We start from the raw sequence: 9,021 nt of genomic DNA, 5'->3' as shown, positions 1-9,021 counted from the left end.
GTATCGATTTAGAGTGATTGTTTTCTGATGCTTACAAATATATTGAGAAGAGTTGGGGGCAAATAATTTTTTTTAAGATTTATTTATTTATTTGAAAGTCTGAGTTACACAGAGAGAGGAGAGGGAGGGAGAGAGAGAGAGAGAGAGAGAGAGAGAGAGAGGTCTTCCACCCGCTGGTTCACTCCTCAGTTGGTCACAATGGCCGGAACTGCGGCGATCTGAAACCAGGAGGCAGGAGCTTCTTCCCGGTCTCCCACGTGGGTGCAGGGTCCCAAGGACTTGGGCCATCTTCCACTGCTTTCCCAGGCCATAGCAGAGAGCTGGATTGGAAGTTTAGCAGCCAGGACTTGAGCCGGCGCCCATATGGGACACCGGCGCTTCAGGCCAGGGCGTTAACCCATTGCGCCACAGCGCCGGCCCCAGAAAGTCTTAATCTTGTTGAAATAAGGTTCTCTCCAGCAGGATTTGATCATGAAAAAAAAAAAAAATCCTTCCTCCATTTTCACATGCTGTCTACTAACAATCAACAAAATTTGCGGTCTTTGGTAAGTAACGCTGAGAACTACTGATTGCACTCTATTTCTGAATTTTATTGGTGAAGACACAAAGGCCTGTTTTTGCAGGAAATTAATGGGGGCCAGGAGTAGAACCCAATTCCTGTCTCAAGCTGGTCAACCACACCCTATCATGCAGAATTTTCTGGGAGGTGCATCCTGGGATGCAGGAACTGTTTTAGACGCTCTGCAAAAATGGTATCCATGCTCCATTCTTTGCTATTTCACAGATCTTGGGATGCATGCCAATGTCTGGTTATGCCACAGGTGCTGAATAACTATGTTAAATGAGTGAGTAGATGAAAGGCAGAGGTGAAGCAGCAATGGGCCAGGAGGGAGAACAGGAAAAACACGGAGAAAGAGAGCACTGAACAACAACAACAACAACAACAACAACAGGAGCCAGCGGTCACTGATGAACCGAGAGGACGGAGAGACTGGAAACGAGACAGCTGCAGACGATGGGAAAATCCACACCACCTAGCAGCCGGGAAGCTATGATCTGAACACGTGGGCATGACTCCTGGGGCTAATTCAGAGGCTAGCCACAGACGGGCACGTCCCCCAACTTCCGAGAGCTGGGTGACCCCGTATCAGGGTGTGTTTACTGCGTGGGTATAACAAAGTACAAGGCATCCCCTTCAGCAGGGCCACAGCAGAGTTAGACCTAGGTGCTGCAGGGGACAGGTGCTCAGGTCACGCCGTCAGTGCCTCTCGAGGGGCACCAGCCATGGCCTGAGGACTCCAGGGGAAGCAGGTCACACAGCAAGTCCCGGGCTGGAGTACTGGAGGGGCCCGAGGCAGGGGTGGGATCCCACCAGGCACAGAGGGAGAGAGGCATTTCAAGGTGACGTGGTAACGAAGCCTGTGGAACAGCGAGTGGCCCACGGAGGGTCCCGCAAACGGGGTGTATGGACCGGGAGGGGTGTGGACAGTCTGGACGGCAGGACGCAGTGGAGGGAACGGTGGCGATCTGATTCCCAGGCGCGTGGCTGGCAGCAGGGGCAGAAGTCCGCTTGTGGGGGAGAAGGCAGTTCGGTCCTGGCCAGAAGTGACCATTCGGGTGATGTGCAGCGGACAACAGGAAAATCCGGGCCGAGAGAGTGGCTGGGTCCTCTCCTGAGAGCACAGAGCCGGCCCACGGGGCTGGTCATTGCCGCGGGGGACAACGACCAGGAAAGAGTGAGAGGAAAAGGCCGGCCAAGGAGGACGGAGCCAGGAGGAGAAGTCACAGGCACGGGTGGGGGCGGGGCGTGGGGACAGATGTTACAGCCACGGTTGAGAACCCCGGGCTTGGAATCCGGAGTGTGTGGCCTGGCTGGTCACGGTTAGCACCGGACTTCAGAGTTTTAACGTTTCCTTGTCTGTGAAATGGGGATGATTTCTATCCTAAAGGCCTGAGGGCTTCCGCAGAGAGAAAAACGTCTTCGCGCGCGGCCTGCATACATTAGGCGCCCTGGAGCCCAGCAGAAGGAACTGCAGGGGTTCAGGGGAGTCCCCTGAGGGGCGCCCCAGACTCGGAGGCTGCGACCCCCCGCAAGCCCCTCGCCTGGAGAAACGAAAAGGCCAGCTGGGCCGAGGCGGCCGCCCGCCAGAGCCCACGCCCCGCTGTCCCACCCCGCCGCGCCCCCCAGCAGCCCGCAGCCCCCCAACCCCCACCGCCCCGGAGCGCCACGCGCGTGCGCCCTGCCGCGCCCCTCCCCAACTTTCCACGTTTCACTTCCCTGCCTTTTCCTCCCCGGCGGCAGCTCCGCCGCCGCCATTGGCCAGCCGACCTGCTGCTCTCGACCAATCAACGCCGCCCTCTCGCCCCCGTGTTACTGGGTAGAACAAAACAAAAACAGAGCGAGAGGGACCGGAGGCGCTCTGAGGCGGCGGCGGCGGCGGCGGCGGCGGCGGCGGCGGCGGCGGCGAGGAGCGGGGTCTCGGCCGGCGGACCGGGCACTGGACAAGCACCGGCGGGGGCCCGCGGGGTCAGTACCGGTGGGCGCGGCCCGCTCGCTCGGGAGGACCGCGCCGTCTCCCCCTGCCCGCTCTCTGCCCGGAGGCGGCCGCACGTTGGGAGGGGGCGGGGGCGTGGAGGCCGCGGGCCGGTCCGGGTTGGGGGGTCCCGGCGCCTCTCCGGAGCCCCAGCGCCGCGGCCTGCGGCGGGCCGGCCCGGGACCCCCGGCCAGGGCCTAGCGCGGTGCGCGGCGGCACGGGCCCGCCCCCTCGCAGACCCCCCTGGGCCCCCTCCCCGCCTGGCCCCGGCGGCGTGGGTCTCCGGGGGGGGCGTGGGGAGCGGGTGCGCGGCGGGACGGAGCTGGAGAGGAAGGTTTGCGCCCCCCGGCTCCTGCCCCGGCCAGAAGTTTCCAGACCCGGACCCTGCGCGGAGCCGGGCGGGCGGGCGGCCGGGCCGGGGGCCTGGGGGGCCTGGGGGGCCTGGGGGGCCGGGGGGCCGGGGTCTGCGGCGGCTGCGCGACGCGTGCCGTTTAGCTGGAGTGGAACTCCGCGTCCCCGAGGAAGCACACGGCAGGGAGGCCCGTTTGTGTGCGAGGCGAGCTGCGGGGGCTGCCGGGGGTCGTCGGGGCCCCCCGAGAGCCTCACCGCTCGGAGCGGACGCCGCGCCGCCCCTGGGGCGCCCCGCGGCCCCGAGCGATGCGTGCTCTGCGGACGGTTACACCGGCTGGACACGCAGCGAGGGCTGCAGCCGCCCCTCTGGGTGTGTAACTGGGACTGTAGACTCGGTGTGTTAGAGACCCCTGCGGAGGGCGTCCAAATTTGGTGGCCGGCGGTAGCGCCCTTCCTCTGCCGAATTCCTTTTTATCTCCGCCCGCATTTTTCATTTACAGTGTGATTGATCTTTCTGGTGGTAGTATTGTTGAAAAATGATTATTAGCAGGCCAAAAATAAACGCCACTTGGACGTTTTGTGCAGTGCTTGCTTTTGCATTTGTTATGGTGGAACGTGTTTAGCTGATTTTTAAGTCGTTTAATTAGGGGGGATTGTAGCCCAGAAATGAACATATGTAATTTTCTAGTTAAGAGGTGGTCTAAGCTTGACTCCCCTAAATACCAGAGTGATTTGAGGTCGGGAAATAGGTTGGGGGGAGGGGAGGCTCTTTTAGAGAGCGTCTTGGTAGTTGAATACTTACGTGTGTTTCTGTGTTTAATTCCAGCCTTTTTGGAATTTGTGTGTCGTTTTTTCATTGCGTATTAATTTATAGGTTAGCATGAAGGAAATGGGGCTTAACTTTTTGCTTTACATTTTAAGGATTATTAAATACATTGGGGAAATAAACCTACTTAAAATTTTATTTTTACTTGAAAGGCAGAGACACGGAGATAAGCAGAGATCTGCTGTCTGCAGATTCACTCCCCACATGCCCACAACAGCTGGGAATAGCCAGGAACCCAGAACTCAATCCAGGTCTCCCACGTGGGTGGTAGGGACCCAGCCGTTTGCGCCATCACCTGCTACCTCCTAGGATGGCCATTAGCAGGAAGATGGAATTGGGAACCGGAACAGGACTGACTCACACTGATGTGGGGTGTGGGTGTCTTAACTGCTATGCCAAGAGCTTCCCCCCGTACTACTATGAAGTAAAATGAAAACACGGAACATATTTTTATCTCTTCAGACTCAAAACGGCTTTTTTGCTATCGCATATGGCTGAGTTCTCGGTTGCAGTTATCACTGCCTAAAGACACGGGCTGTTTTTGTTAGGATTGTTTGAAACAAACTTAGTAAGTTACAGATGATAGTCATTACCTGATAGTTTTCTTTGCCTAACTGAATGTCTTCAGTATAATAGCTTTAAAATAATTACAATCCTAGTGTTTGGAAAGCAGCATTTAAAAATCTGATATAACAGAAGTCTGTTTTAACAAGCTTCTCTCGGTTCACCCTACTGAAGAGTCTTCTTGTGAGATATGAAGGCTTGCATTGAATGTTTGGACTGTAAGGGCCTGGGTTCTAGCCTTCCATCTTCCCCTGAGCAGCTCTGGACAGCTAACCTGTCCTCTCTGAACCTGGTTGTGTGTGAAGTGGAATCCCCACCTCAAGATCATCCTGCAAACTGCATGAAATAATGCATGTCAGCATTTTTTGATTTATAAAGGGCATTAAGACATTTATGATTTCATTTCTCTTTTTAGCTAAATTCTGTAGAAAGTTCTCTCGATCATACATGCATCAAGGATGAAAAAGACTTTCATGTAACTCTAGTTTTAAAAAAACTCACATATGGCATCTCTTTTGTGTAGCATAAGTTATTCATGCACTGAAATAAAACAGAATGTGGCATTGTCAGCCATGAAGGATACATGTTTAGGTTTGAAAACTTTTTGTTCACCTATCTGTATTACTCTCTATGCATATTTTAAAGATTTTTCCCCTAAATCTAGAGTTAGTTGGAATTATAATACTGAAAAGTGATTAGACAGAACTATGTATGAGTGCCCTCACCATTTTATTAACTTTTGAAGCCATATGATAGCATTTTTGTTTTGCAAAGATTATGGAGTGTTAAGCTTAACAATTGTAGCATAAGATATATATAATTTTTGTTTCACCAAATGACACCATTACTGGGGAAAAGGACCATAAACGTAAAAGGTATTAATAAATAGTAGTGTATACTGAGGAGTTTTAGCTACAGTTTCATGGCTTTGAGTCCCAGGAGGCATCAGTATCATGTCAGCCTAAAATGACATGTAACAGATCGTGTTGTATAAAAGTGGTTTTCATAAATGTTTAGGTATTTTCATTAATTCGTTTATTTTATACCTCAAAAAGAAGAGCACTCTGCTAGCAAAATGATTGTGACTGGAGAGGCCCACCTCCAGCCTCTTACTTATACACACAAACACTTACGTACCCTAAACTACTATTTAATAGAGATTCTGACAGTTTACTTGGTGTTGCCTTCTGATAATTTAAAATACATTCCTATGGAAACTATTTTTGTGGTCTTTCTTTCAAGTAACATTGAAGCTATATCACTCAGTTAATTATCTAAAAATTAACATTGCATTGAAACCTTCCAGCATTGATAATTTTAGAGCCATTTTGAAACTGATATCTGAAATGCTGAAATGTTTGTCATTGTGCTTAGTCTTTTGTACACTAGGCCAGACTCTTTTTTAATAAAAAAAATAGATTTCTTGGATTATAAAATAATATGCTCATTATAGAAAAAGTGGATTTTATAATTTTTCTCATTCTGAGTCTTAACAGTAATTGGAGTTAAGTACGGAAATGGTAGACATGTTTGCCTTCAGATAGACTTCAGTATGAAAGTAAGGCATTTGATGTTCCTGATTTGCTAAAACTGTATTTTGGAGTTCTCATTATCCCTTGATAGAGAACTGTCCAGCATTTATGTTCTTATAAATGTAATCAGATTAATTTTGAGGCTTGGTGATTCCTATAAGATTTTGAGAGAGTGTTTATGAGTTTGCATGTGTACTCATATCTTTTTAACTTGAAGTAAACATGTAGCTGCTATTTTTTAAATTTCAAGTTAAAAAGATGCTTTTGGCACATGCTGAAATCTGAAGGTTTTTTGATCAGATAAAGTGAGAACAGTAGAAGCAAAAGTGCATTAGGGTAAGCTATCTTTGAAACTAAAATGGACCCTTAAAAATGAAATTTTTTAATGTGTTCTTAAGTAGATTGAAATTACCTTAATTCTGTTAGTTTACATGTTTTTTGTTTCTTTTTAAAAAAACAGATCCCAAAGGAAGACTTTCATTTGGTAATTTGTTTAATCAGTGCAAGTGAAATTAAGGAACAATGGATGTAGAAAATGAGCAGATACTAAATGTAAACCCCACAGGTAAGTAATAGCATCTTGAACCTAGACTGCCTTGTGAATCATCTTCAGGCCATTGCATATTTGTTGAAATCATGATAGTAAAATTGTCTTTATTTCAAAGGGACAGAGACAGAGACACTCAAGGGGACAGATGTTCCCTCTTCTAGTTCATTCCCCAAATGCTTGCAGTAGCTGGGATTGGGCTAGACTGAAGCCAGGAGCCTGGAACTCGATTAGACATGATTACCATAAACTCCAACATGGTTTTGTGGAATAGAGGACCAAATGTTGAATAACAAGATAAATTAAAATGGGGGCTGGTGTTGTGGTGCAGTGGGTTACACCACCACCTGTGACACCAGCATCCCATATGGGTGCTGGTTTGAGTCCCAGCTGCTCCACTTCTGATCTAGCTCCCTGCTAATGTGCCTGGAAAGCAGTGGATGATGGCCCAAGTGACTGGGCTCCTTTACCCACTTGGGAGACTTGGAGGAAGCTCTAGGCTTCTGGCTTCAGCCTGGAAGAGCCCTGGCCATTTGGAGAGTGAACCAGTGGATGGAAGATCTCTGTCTTTCCCTCTCTCTCTCTGTAACTCTTTTAAATAAATAAATTTTTAAAAAGATTTTATTTATTTATTTGAAAGTCAAGAGTTACACAGAAAGAGGAGAGGCAGTCAGAGAGAGAGAGAGAGAGAGAGAGAGAGAAAGAGAAAGGTCTTCCATCTGCTGGTTCACTCCCCAATTGGCTGCAACGACTAGAGCTGCGCCGATCCGAAGCCAGGAGCCAGGAGCTTCTTCTGGGTCTTCCTTGCAGTTGCAGGGGCCCAAGCACTTGGGCTATCCTCCACTGCTTTCCCAGGCCACAGCAGAGAGCTGGATTGGAAGTGGAGCAGCCAGGTCTCGAACTGGTGCCCATATAGGATGCTGGTGCTTCAGGCCAGGGCTTTAACCCACTGTGCCACAGCGCCGGCCCCATCAAATAAATAAATCTGAAAAAAAAAATTCAAATGTATTTACAGCTTTCAGAGCAGTCTTCCAAAAGTTAAGATTATATAATATCTGAACAGAAAGAACTTTTCATATTGATATATTTTATTTAGATAATTATTTTGCTTTATATTTTATTAAAATTGAAAGCTGTTGCTTTTCCATAATTTAAATATATTTCATTATTAAATATTTCATTTCTTCAATGACTTCCATTCACTATTGTGTATAGTTTCATATAGTTTTCTTTGATTTGGACAGGTACCTTGAAGTTGAAACTTTTTTGCCATTTTGTATTTAAAAACCTGATTTAAAATATTCTAGAAAATTATAGTTAAAAATTGTTGTAATAATTGATAATTATCTCTGTGCCGCTACAAACTCAAATTACAGCTGATGAGTGCTTTTTTTTTAGGATTGTAAATGAGTAATATGTCCCTTAATTGATGTGGGGATAATATTGATATAGTTGAAGAATTTGTTTCACATATAGGTATTGCTTCTTTACTGCCACTAGCCACATGTGACTGTTGTAGCCAGACAGAGATGAAGGTGAAATGTCTCAATAATTTTTCTATCAATTGCATGTTCAGATGATACTGTGGTTACATTAGATTAAACAAAATATACTGAAATTAATTTCACCTATTTCTTTTTACTTTGTAATGTGGCTGCTAGAGAATTTAAAATTACCTAAGTGGTCACATTCAATTTGTATTAGCACAGCTCTGAAATTTACACTTTTTAGACCTGGTTCTAACCCAGTTTTTGGTTCCTTTGCTCATCCTTCCTTAAAATAAAGGATTTTTTCCCCCCAGTATGTACATAGGCAGTTTCCTCATGTATAAAATCAGGGTATAAATACCATTTGTGTAGATTTATTGTTAGGACCTGTGTATGTATGTCAGGCCTATAGCCTGTTAGATGTGTACTACAGGAAAATATTGCGAATATCATTTGTTCTACTTAAACCACTCATTGAACACCAGTAATTCAGAATGTGATTGTCTGGTCTGTGGTCATGAAAGCTGCCATGGTTACTATTGACAGTTCACAGTAGAAAACAACTTTTAAGTTGCTATCTTGTATACTTGGGTTTCTTTTTTTATAAAGATTTCTTTTTATTTATTTGAAAGTCATAGTTACACAGAGAGAAGAAAGGCAGAGAGAGAGAGAGACTGACTGACTGACTTCCATCTGACTGACTAACTCACTTCCCAATTGGCTGCAATGGCCAGAGCTGCACTGATCTGAAGCCAGGAGCCAGGAGCTTCTCCTGGTCTCCCATGCGAGTGCAGGGGCCCAAGCACTTGGGCCATCTTCTACTGCTTTCCCAGACCATATCAAGGAGCTGAATCGGAAATGGAGCCACCGGGTCTCAAACCGACGCCTATATGGGATGCCGGCACTTCAGGCCAGGGCGTTAACCCACTGCACCACAGTGCCGGCCCCTCTTATCCTTTTAATTTTGATTTTCTTAAAATTGGATCAATAGCCGGTGCCGCGGCTCAATAGGCTAATCCTCCGCCTAGCGGCGCCGGCACACTAGGTTCTAGTCCCGGTCGGGGCACCGATCCTGTCCCGGTTGCCCCTCTTCCAGGCCAGCTCTCTGCTGTGGCCAGGGAGTGCAGTGGAGGATGGCCCAAGTACTTGGGCCCTGCACCCCATGGGAGACCAGGATAAG

The 9,021-nt window shown here is 47.8% G+C and overlaps 1 protein-coding gene across 1 annotated transcript in view; it reads left to right on the top strand.

Moving 5' to 3' along the window:
* Nucleotides 1-2,440: 2,440 nt before the first annotated feature.
* Nucleotides 2,441-9,021, top strand: part of PDCD4 (programmed cell death 4) — a 32,036-nt gene continuing 25,455 nt past the window's right edge. Inside the window, exons 1-2 of the mRNA XM_062213961.1 lie at nucleotides 2,441-2,527; nucleotides 6,268-6,372. Coding sequence (XP_062069945.1) covers nucleotides 6,330-6,372 — 43 coding nt within the window. The 5' untranslated portion in view covers nucleotides 2,441-2,527; nucleotides 6,268-6,329. The remainder of the gene's footprint in view (nucleotides 2,528-6,267; nucleotides 6,373-9,021) is intronic.

Source organism: Lepus europaeus, chromosome 17 (genome assembly GCF_033115175.1).
Source record: "Lepus europaeus isolate LE1 chromosome 17, mLepTim1.pri, whole genome shotgun sequence".
Lineage (NCBI taxonomy): Eukaryota > Metazoa > Chordata > Mammalia > Lagomorpha > Leporidae > Lepus > Lepus europaeus.
This window is presented reverse-complemented; position numbering and strand designations above follow the sequence as displayed.